Source organism: Colletotrichum gloeosporioides (genome assembly GCF_011800055.1).
Source record: "Colletotrichum gloeosporioides strain Lc1 chromosome Unknown consensus_4, whole genome shotgun sequence".
Classification (NCBI taxonomy): domain Eukaryota; kingdom Fungi; phylum Ascomycota; class Sordariomycetes; order Glomerellales; family Glomerellaceae; genus Colletotrichum; species Colletotrichum gloeosporioides.
This window is the reverse complement of record NW_025544649.1, coordinates 45,524-65,856: the sequence shown is the minus strand read 5'-3', so window position 1 is coordinate 65,856 and position 20,333 is coordinate 45,524. Positions and strand designations below refer to the sequence as shown.

The following is a 20,333-nucleotide window of genomic DNA, read 5'->3' as shown; positions in this document are numbered from 1 at the left end:
CGCAACCTTCTTTCCTCCCTAAAAGACCCCCCCACTGCCTTCCGTCCTTCCTTTTGTTGAAAGAGAAGAGCCTCCTCCGCACACCCTCCCTCCCTTTCCCTTCCCAATCCCTCCGATCTATCTGAACCCTATCCTTCCTCTACACTACCTACTTACCGTCCCGCCCAAACGCCATACCGCAATGGCGCTATAATTGATTCAAGGCCTGATCACTTGGCCGCCGTCGGAAGCATCTTCCTCTGCGCATCCGTGGCTCACATCAAAGCACCTTCCGTCCCCCCTCGACAATATACCTAACCTACCTGTTTTATCCTGATTCCAAACGTCACCTCCTCCAACCACACTAACCATGCTCGACAAGAGGAGCACTGACGGGACAACATCCGTCCACTACACCATGAAGACTCCCCATTCCGCGAGCAGGCCGTCGCCTGGCCTACGCCAGACACATAGCCACTCCCACTCACAATCAAAGCTCTCCGTCTCAGCAGCCGCCAAGAGCCCAAAGCCAACGACACCAGCTGCTTCTCCTAGAATGCCATACTCCGTTGGCCAGTCTCTCCCGCCTCAAAAGCTGTCGCCAGCACGACCTGCCGAGCCCAGAGCTGCGAGTCCCAACTACTTCGGCCTCGTCGTCGACCAATCTGCTGACCCCAGAGACTCCTCTGTGATGCCGCGAGACAACTGGAGCTCCCCGACGTCATCCGTCAAGTCTTTCGCCGCCGCCCTGCCCAAGCAGGTCCCTATCGATGCTAACCCCGACTATGAGGCCTTCAAGCGCCAGGCCGACTTGAACCGCGGCAAGGGCTTCAGTCTGTCCTCCTCTCACTTTCCGCAAGCACCGCCGAACCCCACGACCCTTCGCCCTCGCCCGCCAAGATGGAATACCCACGCCAGCGACACGGCTTCCGATTTTTCGATCCCGCGGGCGAGCAAGGAGAGGCCGACTGGGCGGATGGATGTCGAGCAGGAGAACGGCCCTGATTCGGCCTACGTCTCGGCGGACTCGAAGCGCAACTCTGAGGCGTCGATAAACCCGCCTCCCATGATGCTGAACCTGAACTTGCCGAGATTCGAGTCACCTAGGCCGACTGATTCGCCCTCGCCTTTTGAGCGTAGAACGACGCTGTCAAAAGTTGATGATCGCCACCCGCGAATGTCCATCTCCGAGAACAAGGTTGATCCGCCATCACCACGTAGTACAGCGGCGAAGCATCCAAGAGCCGAGACTCTACCGCCGACCATGGAGTCCGGCCCGTCACTGATCTCGCCTGCGCAACTGAAGGGCCTGATCGAGGCCGGCGGTTCCGATACGGAGCTCCTGCTTTTGGATCTTAGAGTCTCTCAGCAATACGCCAATGCGCGTATCGAGGGCGCTCTTAACCTCTGCATCCCGACGACGCTTTTGAAGCGAGCCACCTTCAACCTGACCAAGTTGCAACAGACGTTCCAGAACTCCACCAATGAAGAGCGGTTCTCAAAGTGGAAAGAAACTAAGAACCTGGTTGTGTATGATGCTCATTCGGCGGAAAAGCGTGATGCTGTGTCATGCATGAACATGATCAAGAAGTTCACCAACGAGGGGTACACGGGCGGCTCATTTATCCTGCGTGGTGGATTTAAAGCATTCGCAGATGAGTATCCCGATCTCGTGGATGAGGGGTTTGGACCCCAGGGCGACAGTACCTCCCCATCAACGGCCAATCAAGGGGGAAACCGGCCCGGCATTGCACCCGTCATTGGAGGCGTGATGCTACCCATGGCCAGCAACAACCCCAACCCTTTCTTCTCGAATATCCGCCAGAACATGGATCTCGCCGATGGTGTGGGCCAATTGGACATCGCTCGGCCCAGTGGCCTGGAGTCACCTACTCTGCCTCGATGGCTCCGAGATGCCTCAAAGCCCAACGACCATGGCAAGCAAGTTTCGAATAAGTTCTTGAACATCGAGAAAGAGGAGCAGTCTCGCATGAAGGCAGCCTATTCTATGTTTGGCGGGGACCAGAAAGACAAGAAAGTACCTCAGCTGTGCGGTATTGAGAAGGGCGGCAAGAACCGCTACAAGGACATTCTGCCATTCGAGCATGCGCGGGTGAAACTCCAGGGCCGCCCCGAAGGAGCGTGCGACTATGTCAACGCCAGCCACATCAAAGCGTCGAGGAGTAACAAGAGGTACATTGCGACCCAAGGCCCGCTGCCGGCAACATTTGATGTAAGCATTCAGTTCCTCTACAATTACCGAGTCGAAGCTAACTTTCACAGGACTTCTGGTCAGTCATCTGGGAGCAGGATGTGCGCGTTATTGTCATGTTGACCGCCGAATCGGAAGGCGGTCAACTCAAGTGCCATCCCTACTGGCAAGGCCGGGACTTCGGTCTGCTCAAGTTGAAGCTTCTTTCGGAAAAGAAGGTGTCCCTTGACATTGACAAGCACCGCAACGATCAAGGCTCGGCGGCGCCTTCAGCTGCGGCTGCCGCGGCGGCTGCGGAAGCTGGTCGTCGACGAGCTAACACCACGATGACCGGTCTTGCCGCTGCTGCATCACCCGCGCCGCCTCAAGGCGAGACTCCTCATGTCATTGTCCGCAAGTTTGTTCTGTCCCACGCAGCACACCCCTTCGCGCCGATGCGTGAGATCACCCACCTTCATTATCCATCCTGGCCCGATTTCGGCGCTCCGGCACAGCCCTCCCACCTCCTCGGTCTCGTCAGGCTGGCGAACTCCATGCAGAGCTCTGCCAAGCCTGTCGACACTATGGCTGCTGTCAGAGCTTCACCAGAGCCGGAGTCTGCGGACGAGCCAGAAATGAACTCGAGGTCGAGGCCAATGCTCGTTCATTGCTCCGCGGGCTGCGGACGAACAGGAACTTTCTGTACTGTGGACAGTGTTATCGACATGCTGAAGCGACAGCGACACGCCAAATCAAACTCGAGGCCGGTTAGGAAGAGAGACTCGGATGGTGACATCAAGATGAGCGGGCAGTCTGAGGAGGTGTCTCCGCGCGAAAAGACGTTCGACTTCAACCCCAGCAGTCGCCGATCCAGCGCTGAGGGGCGCCGTGGATCCCCTGACATCACCCCGTTGGACACCGCTTGGTTGAATGAGGATGGCGATACGATGGATCTGATCCAGAAGACCGTTGAGGATTTCCGACAACAGCGACTCAGCATGGTGCAAAGCTTGCGACAGTATGTTCTTTGCTACGAAACAATTGTTGAGTACGTGTGGAGACTGCACGAAGAGACGAAAGGGGGGCGGGCTCGAAGTGGAAGTTTACAACTGAGGAGCGACAATTAATGACGACCCGACTAGAGTAAATGGTCGGGAAACGATTGGACTCGTGCGGAATCGTAATGCGATACCCCTGGATGGCGGAAGGTGCCAGCATCAGCGAGTAATGGGAGCATCTTTTGCATTTTGAATTTCTTCACGGCAACAGGCAACACGGACATAATAGCTCGGGGATCGGGCTGAGGGCATGAGTAACGGCGTTGGGGCATTCGAACCGCATCCCGTATGATACATGGGTTTATCATGTGCCTACATACATTGGCACCGGCATGTTTGGATCAGGCTGCGGTCGGTCCTTGAACTTTGTATACTAGAGGCGTTGACCGAATATGAGCATAGAGTGGCCGGCGAACACAGCTGCCCTCTTGAAATGACGAACTTATGTTGCATCTCCATGAATTCGATTGCGTTCAGTGTGATGAGAGCTGTGCTAGCGACATGTTCGTGCAAGAACACTGGCCGCTTGACGTATCATGCGACAAATGAGCGCTTGGTGCCGTGGATGCTATTGGAGAGGCGGCATCATGACATAGTATTGAGAGGCGCAGACGTCTCGAAGATTTCAGGTCCTCGTATTCGGCGTGGCCGCCTTTCTTCGCCGACGTCCCCTACCTATCTCTCGATGATTTGGATTCTCCAGTCGAATGATCTCCAACGGAGGCTTGCCTGTGAGAGCACATTGAAATGGCCACCGATGTAAGGAAAGCTCGCGGCAATACACTCATGGGGGAAAGGATGGGAGTTAATGGATATTTGGAACATGAAAGTCCCTGACGAAGACATATAGCAGGTATCTCTATCTTCTAGGGTTGGGCTTGGAGGCTCAGAACGTTGGCGTGAATTATGTGCGATTAATAGCTGGCAGACAGCTTCATAAGCAGATATCGAACGTGTTTTGAAAATAAAAGGATAATCATTTTTTGTCCGTTCTCCATGGCATTGTTGGAATCGGGTTCATGGTGTATCTTTTGGGGTTTGGCGATGGTTTGCTTCCGGGAGACGCATGAAGTTGACGTTGGTCGTTCCCAAATTTCTACCTGAGTGAAACTGGCCTTGGGTATCCATCATCTCTGCTGGGTTATGGTAATGAATAAAGAAGGGATAGTGATTGCCTGAAGCTTGGCACTCGCTTTAGAGAATGAGTGTCAGGGGCTTAGGCAGCTAGATTGCCTTTCCTACCCGATGTATCGCTCAGAGATGGAACGGTGACATGCGCGAAGTTACTGGTGCGTTCAAAGATCTTGTATGCTGGATTGTTGCCTTTTAAACTAGTGCTTGCGAGCATTGTGTCCGCAGGATCGGTACGAGACGATCTCCGAACTGGGCCAGAGACTGCCGTCGGAAAGGTTGGATACGTCTATTGCCATAAATATATAAAGACTGGCTCGTCTGGTACTGACATGCGATCGGCAAATCCTATCTATCAAAGTCCGCCCCGGCAAGTCATTAGGCATTCAACACTTGAGGCAGAGACCGCATTATCCATCGCGAATGCATTCTGGGACTCGTCTCACCGAGTCCCTAAAGAACCTGCGCATCGCTGGCGCCTATCGTTTCTTCCTGTCGCCGTCTTATTCAGTTGCTATTGCTGCTGTTCACACATGTTGGCGTCAGAAACAGTATATAACGAAACATTTTGAACAAGAGGCTGGTGAAGGCTCCCTACATTATCACGGCTATCACAGTGTGGAAGATATCCATGCATGTTTGGTTCTGGTCCGCTTCGATTTGCGGTCTCTAGAGGATATCCAACCAAGCAGTGCGTTATATATAGGACCGACTCACTGGTTTCTGTTACAGACGCACCTAGTCTTCGAGCTTCTGTGTACTTGTTTCCGTGGGCGTCTCAATTTTATCGGGGTCAGTGGTATCATCAGGGCCGTACGTGGTAGAATTCATGACACGGGCTTCGCCGTATCCAAAGGTAATATATTAGTCGTGGAATTTACAACAAGGATATTATTGACATAATATGTCGGCATGTCAGACTAGTGATCGAATTTGAGAGATTCCCAGCTGATGGGAGTTCTGGTCTATGTCAAAGTTTTGAGTCGTTTTCTTTCATGAAGAAGCTGTGGGTTGTGATTTCCGGGGGTTTCGTTTGCAAAGTATTCCACCTTCGTAACTGCCAGAGAAAAAAGTGATGAGAGACACAGAGTGAAAGCATACAAAAGAAACTGATGGATCATTAGGCCTGGCTACCTTCCGATGGCTCCAACATCTCACCTCGAGACTATGCTGAAGTCTGCCCTGGTTGAAGCCGGAACTAGCAGTTCAGCATGTCATACACGGCTGCCCGTCTCATAGTTCATTCATTTCTTATCCAAGGAGTTGATGTTTGGGACTCAGAGTTACGAGCTGAACAAGACCGAGATTCGAAGTCATGTTACGGGCTTATCATACCTACATGATTTCTCTTCCTGTACTATCGGACGCGCGGATTCTCCCATGAATGAACTCTCGTCAGTGTAGGACGAGCCAGTCGTCGAGAAAGTTCTTGGGGTTATTTGAGTGTTCCAACATTGTTCTAACACAGGTCTCGTCCCAAGGTTCGGTTCTCAGCAGCGTTCCTCGATGTTTATGGTCGAACCTAAAACTAAACAAATGCCCTCAAAGACGTTCAAACCCTGTGTTTTAGCACTCCCTAATACGAGCTCTACTATTACCACAATTGGACAAGACGTCGACTTACTAAAGGACCCGACAGTTTGGGCTTTCTCATGCTTGAGCTATGCAAAGGTGAAGAGCCCGAATAACATGTCGCAAAAGTAGTAATTCTCGTAATCACTTTCACAGCAAAATTGACTGGGCAAAGATAAGCTGTAGGTACTGACGTTGACAAAGTTCACATCCTCATGGGGAAAATAGTCGCTGGGAGGACTTGGGAAACCGCGAGACGAGGAGCTGCGGGGCAATACTCGTGCCTGCGTCAGGCATTCGAGACCACGAAATAGCACCAGCATAGTGTCCGAAATAGCAGAGACCTTCAAAGTGACGGAAGTTTGGAACTTTGCAAATTGTGCCGTTCTGATAGCAGAAATGGAGGAGGTTGGTGTCTTACTCCCACCGATGGCTTCTCCGACGCTATCTTTTGTCTCTAAACGCCATCGTCGAGTCGTGTGAAACATTGATAAAGATGGCGAATCCTACGGCCATGCAAAGGATGATCGGCAAGCCGAGCTTCAATACCGTGCTAGATAAATTTTTTGCCAAGGATGCGATAGCTCACGAGGGGTTGTATTCCAAGCCACCCAGCCGAGGACCACATGGCATCGGTTTACCAGTCCTTGAATAGGACGGCCTCATGCAGGATGATCATGTCCTGTGAGTAGTGCCGAGTCTAGCGGCAAGGCTGGCTTCAGAGTGCGATGCGATACTGGTGCTATAAGTATGGGTGTCGCTAAGAGCGCCAAACCGTTGGGACTACGGCACACGAAGTGTTGGTGGTGGTGGTGGCCGTCGGACCGCGCCACAGCCGCTTGGGAGAGCCCGTGAGGTGGCGGCCGGTGGTCGTCGACCACGGGGCCGGGCCTTCCACGTGACTCAAGTCGTATTATCGGCATCCTATGACGCCAGCGCCTTCCCTAAAGCGGACTAGCTCACGATCTTGCACCCTAGAGTAAGTTAACCTGAGGTGAAGTAGAATTCAGAATCCTGCGATGCGACGAGACGCGACATTGCGTGCAATGCGACAGCACGGCTACTCAGCTCCTGAGAGTTTCCGGGGATGTGGAGAGAAGGCACGTCATTTGTGATCAGAAGGCTAAGGGGAGGAGTCCTGGATGATTCAAAGGCGAGTATCAGCCCCTTTACAATGTCAGATGGGAGACCAGGGATAAGCAGGCCCCCGGTTGTTCCGTCCACGCCTCGAATGGAACAAAATGCGCACTCACCTCAACACAAGACCGGAACGTCTCCTTCGCAGGGGACGGAGATGGTGGGACACGAGAGGCACTTGCATCGCCCAAGATGGAAGGGCCGCTAGAGCCATCTGGTGGATAGCGCAATGTTTGTCATACCTGCAGATCCTGTGCAATTCAAAGCCGCCATTCACAATCCAGTGGAGAGGCAAGGAAGGTGAGGTGTGCTCGGTCAGCATGCAGAGCAGCGGAATGGAGAGCATACAGTGGGCAAATGCGACTGGAAGCTTCCGTCATTCCAGCGCCGTGGGTTCGTCCCTTTTGGCTAGCAGCACCTCAGACTTTTCCCCATTGGCGCGATGTTTTGGATAGGTATCTATCGTAGTAGGTCATTCTGCCGCCCAACACCCCCCACTAAGGTACCTTACCTTACTGGGTAGGCACGCACTACCAGCCCGCCCTGCCGAGTGAGCCCGGCCCAGCACCCTCAAGCCAGCCAGCCCAGCCCAGTCCAAACGAAGCCCAGCCGCCCCGAAAAAAAGTTCGAAACTTGATTGACGGTGTTTGGTCGCCCTTGCTGAATGAAGGCTGATACTGGCCCTGCTGCACCTGCAACCCACACCCAACGCATCCGCCCGCACCAAGCACCCGCACTTGCACCTGCACCTGCACCAGCTCCAGCCATGATTTACCACCCTCCGACCTGAACCATCTCGATTTCCCATCCCACGGCCTGTCACCCAAGACACCACTTCTCCCAACCTTTTTTTGGTTTCGCTCGTATACCTCGCCTGTATTCTTCGAGTTCCGCCTGTAGAGCGTTCCTCTTATACAGCGCATTTCGCTGTTGTTATCGACTCTGGTCGCGCACTCGCTCCTCCCCTCAACCTAGGCTTCCTTCAATCAATCAATCACCATTTTCCCGTGTTGGCCGACGCCTTGCCTTCCACCGTGACCACCACCACCAACGACAGAAACACTGCTCGACAGATCCCCTCTGCCAGCAAGCCGATATCACTAGACTTGTCAAGTTCCAAGCGACTCCTTCTTGCTCTTCGACGACCTCGACGTTACATACCCCCTTAGACATTGTTTATCGTCTACCACCGCGACTGCGATACAACAACCGCTCGAACCCCATACCATCGAAGCCAGGCACGCCGTCAGCATGCGGCGCCCTTCGGCAGACCTCACCGACCCATCGTACAATCTGGAGGAATCAGTCGGCTCTCCCTCGTCAGATTTCGACGCCACAGATGTCGACCTCTCTATGCCACCAAACTCTGACGAGGAGGTAGAAGATGGCGATGGCCGCATATTCACCCCGCCTCCACACATCGCCGCCCGCTTCTACCGACCGTCGCAGACTCGTCGCAAGGACTCAGCTGCCTCCTCCCGCCGCAACTCCATCTCCTCTGCCCATTCCCGCTGCTCCTCCACCCAGACCTTCACCCGTCTTGGGGCTCCACAGAGCAAGCATGTCGCACAGCACCTCCGGCGCACGTCCTTCCTTGAAGACCGAAAAGCGCGCCTCGCCGACCGAGCTGCCCATGCGGAGAAGGTTCGTCTGAGAGCCGCCATGGCCAAGGCCACCCACCGCGATACCTCGGTGTCTGAGGAGCGCGCCATCGCTGCCCAGCAGGCGCGGGAGCGCAACCTGGCAGAGATCGTGGCCTCTTGCGCTGAAGAGGTCAAGAGGGCCAAGGCTGTCGCCGAAACTATGAAGGAGAAGAGGGAGCGCGAGCTGGTCAAGCTCCGCGTCCAGATGGAGGAGCGCTTGGCCGAAGCGGAGCGGAGGAGGGAGGAGCTCAAAAACAGAACCGCCGCGACCAAGAGAGTTCGCGGTCAGAGCTTGGTATCTCGAAAGCCGACCGAGACCCTCCCGCAAGTTGCCGAGAAGGAGACTCCGGTTTTGAGCGAGGCTGCTGCTGCTTCAAGGCTGCAGTGGTGGTATAGGAGTCACATCAGAAGGAAGGATGTGGCCGCTTTCTCCGAGTTGGGCCTCACCATCGACGGCGTGCGGGACACGTCCTTTGATCAGGTCCTCGAGCTGCTGGCCCAGGAGAAAGTTGTTGTTGGAACTGCCCGCATCCTTCGCATCTGTGGTTTGCAAGAGGGTGACCCGGGATCGGTCGACGAAATGGCAGCCGTGAGGACCTTCCTCAGCGCCTTTCTCATCCTGGGCCATCCCACTCAGGTCCTGAGCAACAAGGACGGCACGGGGGAACCGGAACAGGTTGGAATACTGCAGCCTCAACCGATACCCCGTGATGACCTGGCTAATCCCCAGTTGCAGGACCTCGTGACCAAAGCCCGAGACCTCCTCATTTCCTTCGAGAACATCCTGTCACGCTTGACAGCTGCCAACAACTACACGCCTCCACCTAGCCTGCGGAGTGCCCTGCCCGAGATCTACGCCACTTTTGCCAACGCGTTCCTATCCTGGAAGTCGCGCGACTCGGAGTCGCTTGTGCAAGTCATGCTGATGCAGTTCGTGGAGCTGGACCAGATTTTGCAGACAGTTCAGGAGAGCACGGATGTTGCGGCTGCTGATCAGTACCGGGAAAGCATCAAGAGCAACCAGATCCAGCTCATTGTCAGAATAAAGAAGCTGGCCGGTCAAGAGAAGGGCAAAAAGATGATTGCCGATGCAGTCCGCAAAGCACGAAAGGCGCGAGCAGCCAAGAAGCCTACTGGCGACATGAAGCCCCGCGTTGCCGAGAACGCGCCAGGAGAGGCATCTGCTACAGCCGAAAGCCTTGTGTCCCCAGTGTCGCAGACGTTGACGCCGCCGCCAACTCCTGCTAAGGGCCATGTCAAGCCACAGCCCATTGAGATGAAGCCTGGGCTGAGCGGCCTGCTTCCAGACAACCGAATCGTGGTTCATGAGCTTGCCATTAACCGTGAATATCGCATTCCTGCAACCGAGTTCCGGGAACACCGGACTTTACAGCAGATTCCTCTGTTTGCTGGCATGCGATACAACATGGAACAACACAATTTGGATGGCAGCTTCGAAATCTTCATCATCATGATGAGGTACTTCAAGGACAACCTGCAGAGGCTTGTGAAGCCCGGCGCCTACATGCATAATACGATAGGCGAGATACTCGATGTTGAGGTCGCAGAGCGCCAGTTCCAGATGGGCAGCTTTTCTTATGAGAAGTTCTTTGCCTCCATGGCATCTCTCCTGCCGAAGCTGTGTGCTCCTTTCCGCGACGAGGAGGCAAAGGATCTGGTCAATAACAAACTTCATCAAGGCACCTTGGTCGACCGCGTTGAAGCGTTGACGGAGTTTGTCGACTTGATGCTTTGCGACTATGTCAACTATATCTTCTCCACGGCAGCACCGCAACTCATCGAGTCTGCCCCAGAGTATGAGAAGAAGAGGTTCGGGTCTGCTTTAGAGAACGGCGAACACGGCTTGGAGGCAGCAGAGGCAGCGTGGCGTGCGGCTCGTTCAAAGGTATCGGCTGAGCTTCGCAAGCGTGACCCTGAGGGCATCAACCACCCGAAGTCTCGACCGACGGATGACAAGTTCTACGCCCAGATGCTCGTCGACGCATTCACTCAGCCAGCGCCAATTCCCAAGGACAAGGTCCCTGAGATGCTGCTTCTAGACTACAAGCGGATGACGCGGCTTTCGCTTGCCTCGCAGCGGATCGTTACCACCGGCGCAATCTTGCTGCAGTGCAAGAACCTTCTGAAGAGAGACGTGCGCGCGCCATGGAAGACGGAGGCAACGCGTATCATGACAGTCCTAGAGTCAGACCATGAAAAGATTGACTCAACTGTGCAGGGCGTGATGGCGGCTCTCGAGGGCGGCAGGTCCATGCCAGCAGCAACCAAGACGCACCTCAAAGCGCTGGTCACTAAGGTGGTCAACGCCAGCCAGGACTCCATTAGGAAGGGAATTGAGCCCACAGAGCCAGTGCTACGTCTCCTGCTGGCTCGCCTCCGTGGCCACCTTAACACGAGATTGGCAGCAGGGTCAGCCAAGGAGAAGGTGAATGCGGCTACGACGGCGCAGGAGAAACTGGCCGGGCTGGGGTTGGCCGAATTCGCAGTGCAAGTCCGAGAAATGCTCGACGAGATATCCAAGGTCGGGGCCGTGGACAAGGCGGCTCATGGATCCTGGTGGAACGAAGTAGCAGCCAAGATCGCCGCGGAAACTGAGACAGCCCTTGGATCTACTTCCTAAGATTGTAATGAGGGGATGGACATACGCATGGTACGATATACGGGTAGAGGAGGACGCATTCTTCAAGACTCTTCTTGATGACATGATGATGTACTTATTTTGGCTCGAGTGGGACCGGCGTTACAGGATGAGGATCGGTTGATTTCGACATTTTCCACAAGCATGGGACGAAGCATATGGGTTGAAGAGCGCAGTCATTGTCGGGAGGGAACTATTCTTACGGGAGGGTTTGCACGTCGGAAGACGATGTGCTTGGGAAGCGTTTACTAGAGCTTACCGGGTCAGCGTAGTCTTGCTACACAGAGATGACCACAATGGAGTATTTTCATGAACACACACACACACATATCGTTCTTTCGATTACTCCAACGTTTGACTAATTTTGTGACGAATGACATTAACACATGAGCGAAACTTGTTTGAATGGCATGGCACTTTTGGATACGACCCCGGTATCCATCTCGCTTGCCATCGGCGTAGAAAGCACTAGCCACCACAGCCTCGCCTCGTACCCAGAAAGTCCCCGGTTTCTTCCCAAAGGGGCTTCGTCCGCGGCGACCCGGCCGAGTGGACTGTGTGTCTCCTGGGAAGGTCTCATCAGAGATTTTCACGACCAACAGGCCAGACAGACGATGGTTGGAGAGACCGGCCACGACCTGCCTCTTATTGATCAGCTCTAGAGTCGTCCGTCTACCCTGTCGACCGGCACAGGATGAACCCGATCGGGCAGCTGGTCGGGCGAAGCTGGGCACGCGGGTTGGAGCTGAAGGCGAGCGCCGTCTCGGCGTCTCTCACCAGCCCTTCTGCTACCCCAGGTTTCGCCCGCAACTCAGTGTTGTTCTCTTCATTTGCTTCACCCGTCCAATCTCTCACTTCATCTTTGTATAACATAGGCCTCAGACGCCACTTTTCCAGCACTCCCTCGGTCTTCAAGAAGACTGCTGCCACTACTACGGATCATTCTCTCTGGTCATCCCCGAATGTGTGTAACGCTGCCCGCAATGGCCTCGTCTATTCTCGGTATGTTATCCCACCGTTTCTTTTGGTGTTCCGAGGCTCTTGATCCCGCGTCTCCGTCTTTCTTGGGTCCCAATTCCGGGTACCTTAGATTGTCGCATTCTTCTGGTCGCGTTAGGTAACCGAGAGCTCCCCCCATGAGCCCACCAGTGGCGCTAGAGCAGCTGTGTGGCTCGCCGTAGGTGGTCTTAGGTTACCTACGGTAAGGTGCTGAGCAGTGGGTGAGGTCGGCCAAGGGAAGGGAACCTTACCCATGCAGGGACCTTTTGTTGCCCCTCGTTGTGCCCCTCACCTCGGAGCATCAGGCAGGTCCACTCTGGAACTCTGTTACCAGTTGCATCGCCAACCACTGCAGCAACATCGAACCCACATCATCACCGTTCCAGAAGTTCCATTGCCGCTTGCCGCTCGCCAGCTCCCAAGTAGGAAGGACGCTTAGTGGAGCTACAGCTTCTGCTCGATCTATTGCCCTTGTTTCGTTTCCTTTGCTTCCATCCATCTAATCACCCAGACGCCCTTTAAAGTCGACTGACTTTCCTCGCCCCAAACAGCAACAGCTCTCGACCTCTCTTCCCCGCATCCTCTGCTCGCTCCTACTGCTCGACCATCACCACCTCAGACAAGGCCCTCTACGCCAGCAGAGTCGGCAACATGGCGGACCGCGAAGTGCTCCCCGACTCCATCAAGCCCTCCCACTACGTTCTGTCGCTCCGCGACTTGAACTTCAAGGACTGGACTTACAAGGGAACCGTGACGTAAGTAACTGTTCCCTGCCCCTCACCCCGCTCCAGCTCGAGCTTCCATCCCCAAGCACGTGCTAATGAATGCTCTGCCCCCGAATAGCATCGACGCCGAAGTTGTCAAGCCCACCAAGGAAATCGTCCTCAACGCCCTCGAGATCAAGCTCCTCGACGCAAAGATCGCCGTCGGCCACACCAAGTCTACGCAGTCATGGGAATCCAAGAACTTCAGCTATGGCGAGAAGCAGCAGCGCGCCACCATCACCTTCGACGAGGAGATCCCCCAGGCCCAGAAGGCTGTCCTGACCATCGAGTTCGAGGGTATCATCAACAATGACATGGCCGGCTTCTACCGCAGCAAGTACAAGCCCACCGTCGAGCCCGCCAAGTCCGTCCCCCGCGACGACGAGTGGCACTACATGTTCAGCACCCAGTTCGAGTCCTGCGATGCCCGCCGTGCGTTCCCCTGCTTCGACGAGCCCAACCTGAAGGCCACCTTCGACTTTGAGATTGAGGTTCCCGAGGACCAGGTCGCTCTTAGCAACATGCCCGTCAAGGAGACCAAGAAGACCCGCGACGGCTGGCAGATGATCTCCTTCGAGACCAGCCCAAAGATGAGCACCTACCTGCTCGCCTGGGCTGTCGGTGACTTTGAGTACGTTGAGGACTTCACCGAGCGCCGCTACAACGGCAAGCAGCTCCCCGTCCGCGTCTACACCACCCGTGGTCTCAAGGAGCAGGGTCGCTGGGCCCTGTGGCACGCCCCCCGCATCATCGACTTCTTCTCCGACATCTTCGGCATCGAGTACCCCCTGCCCAAGGCCGATCTCCTCGCCGTCCACGAGTTCACCCACGGAGCCATGGAGAACTGGGGTCTCGTCACCTACCGCACGACAGCCGTCCTCTTCGACGAGAAGACCTCCGAGGCCCGCTACCGCAACCGCGTCGCCTATGTTGTCGCCCACGAGCTGGCTCACCAATGGTTCGGCAACCTGGTCACCATGGACTGGTGGGATGAGCTCTGGCTCAACGAGGGTTTCGCCACCTGGGTTGGCTGGCACGCCACCGACTACCTGCACCCCGAGTGGCAGGTGTGGTCCCAGTTCGTCAACGAGGGCATGGAGATGGCTTTCAAGCTCGACGGTATCCGCGCTTCTCACGCCATCCACGTCCCTGTCAAGGACGCCCTGGACGTCAACCAGATTTTCGACCACATCAGCTACCTCAAGGGCTGCTCTGCCATCCGCATGCTTGCCAACCACTTGGGCGTCGACACCTTCCTGAAGGGTGTCTCTAACTACCTGATCGCGAACCAGTACGGCAATGCCAAGACCAAGGCTCTGTGGGATGCCCTCAGCGAGGCTTCCGGCAAGGACGTCAACAAGCTCATGGGTCCCTGGATCTCCAAGATCGGCCACCCCGTCTTGACCGTTGCTGAGGAGCCCGGTCAGATCTCCGTCAAGCAGTCTCGTTTCCTGTCCACCGGTGACGTCAAGCCCGAGGACGACGAGACCACCTGGTGGATTCCCCTTGAGCTCGAGGGCAAGGTTGGCGCCAAGGGCGTCACCTCCCTCTCCCTGGAGACCAAGGAGGACACCATTCGTGACGTCGACACCGATTTCTACAAGCTCAACTCTGGCGCCTCCGGCTTCTACCGTGTCAACTACCCCCCTGAGCGTCTCCTGAAGCTCGGCCAGCAGCTCGACCGCCTCAGCACCGAGGACAAGATCTCCATCATCGGCTCCGCCGCCGACCTTGCCTTCTCCGGCTACGGCACCACCGCCGCCCTCTTGTCCTTCGTCCAGGGCTTCGCCAAGGAGGACAACTACCTCGTCTGGAGCCAGATCCTCGACTCCATCGCTCTCGTCAAGTCCATCTTCGCCGACGACGAGACCATCAAGAAGGGCCTCGAGACCTTTACCCTGAAGCTCATCAACGACGCTGTCGCCAAGTACGGCTGGGAGTTCCCCGAGAGCGAGAGCTACCTCGACGGCCTCCTCCGCAAGAGGCTCCTCCTCACCGCCGGTGTCAACGGCCACGCCGCCGTCACCGAGGAGGCTACCAAGCGCTTCAACGCCTGGGTTGAGGACCCCAAGGCCAACCCCCTGCACCCCGCTCTCCGTACCCCCGTCTTCCGCGTTGCCGTCAAGAACGACACCGCTCGCGCCGTCGAGGTCCTGAAGAAAGAATGGTTCACCACCCCCGCCATCGACGGCAAGGAGGTCTGCCTCTCCAACCTCGGCTTCGTCCGTGACACCGAAATCATCAAGAAGACTCTCCTCCCCTTCCTCTGGAACAAGTCTCCCCCGGCCCCCGCCTCCGACTCCATCCCTTCGGCCGATATGCACATGCTCGGCTCCGCCTTTGCCGGCAACTCCGTCGCCCGCCAGCTGCAGTGGGACTACCTCAAGAACAACTGGGAGGCCTGCGTCGAGAAGCTCAGCAACCCCATCGTCGTTGACCGCTTCATCCAGGTCTCGCTCGGCAAGTTCACCGACTTCGACTCCGTCAAGGACATCGAGTCCTTCTTTGCCGACAAGGACACCAGCGCCTTCAGCCGTACCCTCGAGACTGTCAAGGACAAGGTGCGCGGTCGCGCCGCTTACCGCGAGCGTGATGCCGCTTCTCTGAAGGAGTGGCTCGTCGCCAACAAGTACGCATGAATCCAAGGAAGTGAGAAGTCAGTTGGCGGGATAGCAATGTCTAATGTCCCGGCCAAGTTGTAGCTAGTGATGATGATGCTAGCTTGTAGAAAAGCCATACCAATATTGTTTTTGTCGTCACTCCTGCTTCTTGGACGTAGCGTGATGTAAGTGCTACTACTGCCAGGTGCCTCAGTCCAAGTACAAATTCCCAATATGTGACTGTTGGGCTTCGAAACCCCCAAATCAGACGTTCGTGCCATGATTATGGCTCGTCTGGCGCCGCCGTGTCTTTTCACACGATAAGCGTCATCTCTAACAACGTATAATGAGCTGCATCAGCTCACCACAGACAACCTCTATCTCACGTATTCTTCTTGAAGATGTAGAATACGAAAGAAGAGGTGATGACCGGCAAAGGTGGGACGGAAGTCACTGGGATGCAAGAAACCCCTTTTTCAACTGCTCTGGCCGAGCAACTGGTTTGCGACGCTGCTTCTCATTTGCTGCTTCATATTGTAAGGGAGGCAAAGATTGTTTGCCGAGACTGGAACAAGCAGAAGAGCTGTCGTAGATATACTCATTCGAGCAGTGTTTACGGTGACGGCGTCAAGTATGGTTTTGCGGTTGTATGATGTCTCAATGGATGAGCAGCATCTCATAGGACTGCCGAGCCAATAATACTCATCAGACCTTGTTTACGCGAGCACTGAGAAAGCATCCAAAAGCGAATATGTATATAAGGCCGTGTTAATTTGTCTGCTTGATGGTTCTTTGTCGCAATCAGCCCATTATAGGACAATGTGAAGAGAAATCAACCTTGTGCCAGTCGATGCGTTGGAGAGCAGCGATATTTAGATTCCAGCCAACGAATCGTGTAAGATAGGGATTCTGAAGTAACTTTCATGATTATACGCACTCAATACAGCAGCACAGATGACGAGGGACAGAACGAAGGTGTTGGTCTGAGTTTGCCATCACCAGATATTACATCCGTCAGCGGTGATCCCCTAATATGCTGATAGGGGTCTTGGTCAATTTCCTAACCACGGAACATATTCTTGGGATTTATTGTTGTCTTTCTTGCTAGCCTAGAAATCGGCGCGTCTCGGTTAACATTTATAAACACCAAAGAGCCGTCTGAGCCAGTGAGTCCGAGCGTTTGGCCAGTTCATCGAAGGCGAATATAAGGTGACAGTAGCCTGGTTCCAAAAAGCTCTTTCCAACGGCCAATTCACTCCTCACGAGCCACTTCCTGGGTTTACTTGTAGGGCTCGATGCTCTCCATCTATGCCTCGTATGAACCTCACGCGGGGAACTTGGTTCAACTTAAAGATCCAAAACTACCAAATCTCCTCGTATGTATTCCCATGAATAAGTCATATATGACGGAATCGATGAGCAGCTGAGTTTAAATTGATGCCCTTCGTCGTCAACAACTAAGGAGGAGCGTTGGATCAGGCTCTTCCAGAAACCGGGTATATATCGACTCTCTGCCATCATGAGATATGTCATGGCCTCCGCATTGGTTTTTCAAAAGTTAAGAAACATGAGCGCAAGGTTTTATACTACATGCGATGCACCAGTCGTAATGGTAATTGACCGTCAATGAGCCGATAACCCGGTCGCAAAATGTCCAGCACCCCCGGCCTAGACGTTGAAGATGTAATGGTAATATTAATCGTAGCGTCTTTCACATCTCTTATTCTCGACAGCAGTTGTTGGGTGCTTTCCAATCGTTGCCGCTGGAGAGAGGATCCACCTATCTCGTGGGGACTAATCAAGCCGGTGGACAGAGGCCAAAGGACGTGAACTTACAACCCAGGCATGTGTCATGCCGTACCTTATGGCTACTGTTGCTATCTGCTTATTCTCAGGCATAATATCCGCGGATGTCGCCATGAAAAAGCCGCCGCAGGAAAGTGAACCTTTAAACGCATAGGCATGTGCCAGGACTTGTCTCACCGGAACTACTGAAAGATAAATCTATGAATACACAGCATTGGATAGCGACGATGAGAACTGCATGAGAAATCTTTGAGCAGAGAGCCTGAAGAGTGTGGCCCAAAGTAGCGAAGCTGGAATTTATGATGAACCAAGCGCGCTCAAACTTGCGCATTGTTAGCAACAACATGAGAGGAAGAGAAGAATTTCTGGGCCAGCCTTACTTAGATCATGTAGACAATTCATATACCTTGCAGATGTGCTCATTCCTGAAAGGATTTCGACCAGACGCGTACGAGGATGCTCTTTCAACTTCAGGAACGGTTTACTACAGCTCTACCACTCCCCACTGTCACGTAGGATAGCTCTTCAATGTGTATTTAAATGCAATACCTCTGCGCAGTCTTCTTCTAATAAGACAGGCAATGTTATATTTGCCATGTTTCGTTCAATGGCATGCAATTGCTTTACTGCAGACCCGGAGCATGTACACACCCAGCAGGTACAATTCCTCGACACACTGGAAAATGCGGCGTTGACACAGCTTCTTCTAAAACACCGCTCGTCACCCCTGGTCGTTTTTTTCAGTTTATATGGATAACTTAGATGTATATATGGGAGATTTGTGACGGGACTCGGGTTTCTGGTTTTACCGTAATGCTGATCTAAAGTCATCTTGGTGAAAGCGACCTGGAACACTGAGAGATGGCTCCGACCGAAGGGTGACCTTCATAGAGTTGGTCTTGGAGAGTTCATTCTGCTCATGCCACACTTCATCCGCTTGCATGAGAGCTTTATATTGGAAGAGCTTTATATTGGAAGAGCTTTATATTGGAAGACGGAAATACAGCTCGTACCTCACAGTCATCAACCTTCGATCCATCATCAGCGCAAGAACGTCGACTTCAACTTCGTTCAGGACCATTTCCATCTATATGCTGTTGATCGCGTGAGATAGCGCTGAGAAAGTTGCCACGAATTAATAGACGACCTACAGCTGGTTGGCTCATAAGATACAGTGGAGAGGGCCGAGATTTCACACGGCGACCTTAGCCGGTATGACCGCCGACGATTAGGCCGAATCTTTTTGGGATGCGCAAACGTCCGTAAAACCATATGAAAAGCCCTATGTGCGGGCGTATTCGGGGTGACACAATTGACATGTTTGTCGTCCTTCTAGCCGCATCTCCGGTGAGCTTGGAATAGGTTGAAAGTTGGAAAGCAGCTGCCAGAAGTGGTGTTTGTTCAATAAGAGACATAGCGATTCATAGAAATGGTGCATTCTTCTCAATGGATGCGAATATACTGACGTCAGTAGAGCCGGGCAGGAACGCATAGAGGTGGTTAGAAATCATTGAACTAGTTCTCTGATCTTGGCTTTCTCTTCCTCTGGGCAGCCCTTCCCGGTGCTGGCGCTGTTCAAATGATGAATGACAGCATGGGGTCAGAATTGCTGAACAGGTCATATAAAGTCATGCTCGGTTCAAACAGCATTTATACTAGGGCTTTGGCAGAGATGTGCTCATGCCGAGATCATCTTCACACTGCGGACTACACACGGTCTGTGTATATTTATTTATCTGATTCACGGAGTAATGCTAGTGTTTTTCTCTCTAGAAACAGTTAATGCGTTCTGCGTTAAGGCACCTCACTACCGCGTCTGTCAACGAAGGCGGCCCGAGGGTGGTAGTGGTGAAGGGGTCAGAGTGCCTACATAGCCACTACAGCCTCGTTGTTACTCCTGCTAATCATCGCTCCTCACTTATTCGAATTCAACTGAATATAGCCCCAGCGGAGGATGTTATATTGTAACTTCTGTTCTGACGCTTCTCTACGGCTACGTGAAGAGTTGATTTGTTGTCTGTTCATCAGAGTGCTTGGAAGGGACGAGGGGATTAAGCCATGTCGGATGCTGGATGCCCCGACAAGCATTCCATGGTCTGTTGTCGCAGCATGAGGTTACCCGCAAGCAATAACGCGCATTTATAAATCAGTTTAAGGCCACCTGGTGCTAATTTCTAATTCACAATGTAAGGCGGCCCTCTCTATGATTCTTCAGTTCTCAGAGCACACGCGCTCAGCCCCACTGAATGATGGTAAGACCTAGACCAAACTTGTTAAATACACAGCTTCAATTTCCAGAACCAGGTCCACCACCTTCGTCTTCAGCGGTTTATGTGGTGCCGTATTTGGAAGAGATGTGACGATGAAAAGATGCGTTAACCAAGCCCGAGCAGTAACAACGGTGCCAACTACGCTGTTGCTTTTTGTAGTGTTTTACGATATATACAACTCCAAGACGACTTGAAAGGGTGGGAATGCGTGCTATTCATTGACTACTCCGTATGTATCCGCAAGTCGATGTTTACTAATTGAAGTCATGCCAACTTTCACGATCAATCCCACCCTACCACCTTAGGCGCATTCTCCAGCTTGCATCCCAAGATGCCTCTGCAGATGTTGATTGCAGCCCTCTTCGCCTCGCTTTCACCCATCTTTAATCCGCCATAGGCATTATAATCTCCTCGGCTCTCCAAAATAACTTCCGTGACATGCGCCTGACGCACATCCCCGTCCTCCCCTGCCTCGGCGGCTCGGGCCGTGCTGCTGCTATCACCGCTACTTCCAAACCTAGGAG

At 53.8% G+C, this 20,333-nt stretch overlaps 2 protein-coding genes across 2 annotated transcripts; both read left to right on the top strand.

The window, feature by feature from the left end:
• Positions 1–349: 349 nt before the first annotated feature.
• On the top strand, positions 350–11,352 carry GCG54_00002920 (Tyrosine-protein phosphatase non-receptor type 9; the record flags this gene model as incomplete). Its single annotated transcript, XM_045403001.1, has 3 exons — positions 350–2,212; positions 2,263–3,218; positions 8,190–11,352. The coding sequence occupies 3 exons, from the start codon at positions 350–352 to the stop codon at positions 11,350–11,352; spliced, it is 5,982 nt and encodes a 1,993-aa protein (XP_045271128.1).
• A 712-nt stretch (positions 11,353–12,064) lies between these two features.
• Positions 12,065–15,772, top strand: GCG54_00002919 (Aminopeptidase 2; the record flags this gene model as incomplete). Its single annotated transcript, XM_045403000.1, has 3 exons — positions 12,065–12,387; positions 12,921–13,124; positions 13,213–15,772. The coding sequence occupies 3 exons, from the start codon at positions 12,065–12,067 to the stop codon at positions 15,770–15,772; spliced, it is 3,087 nt and encodes a 1,028-aa protein (XP_045271127.1).
• Positions 15,773–20,333: the final 4,561 nt, after the last annotated feature.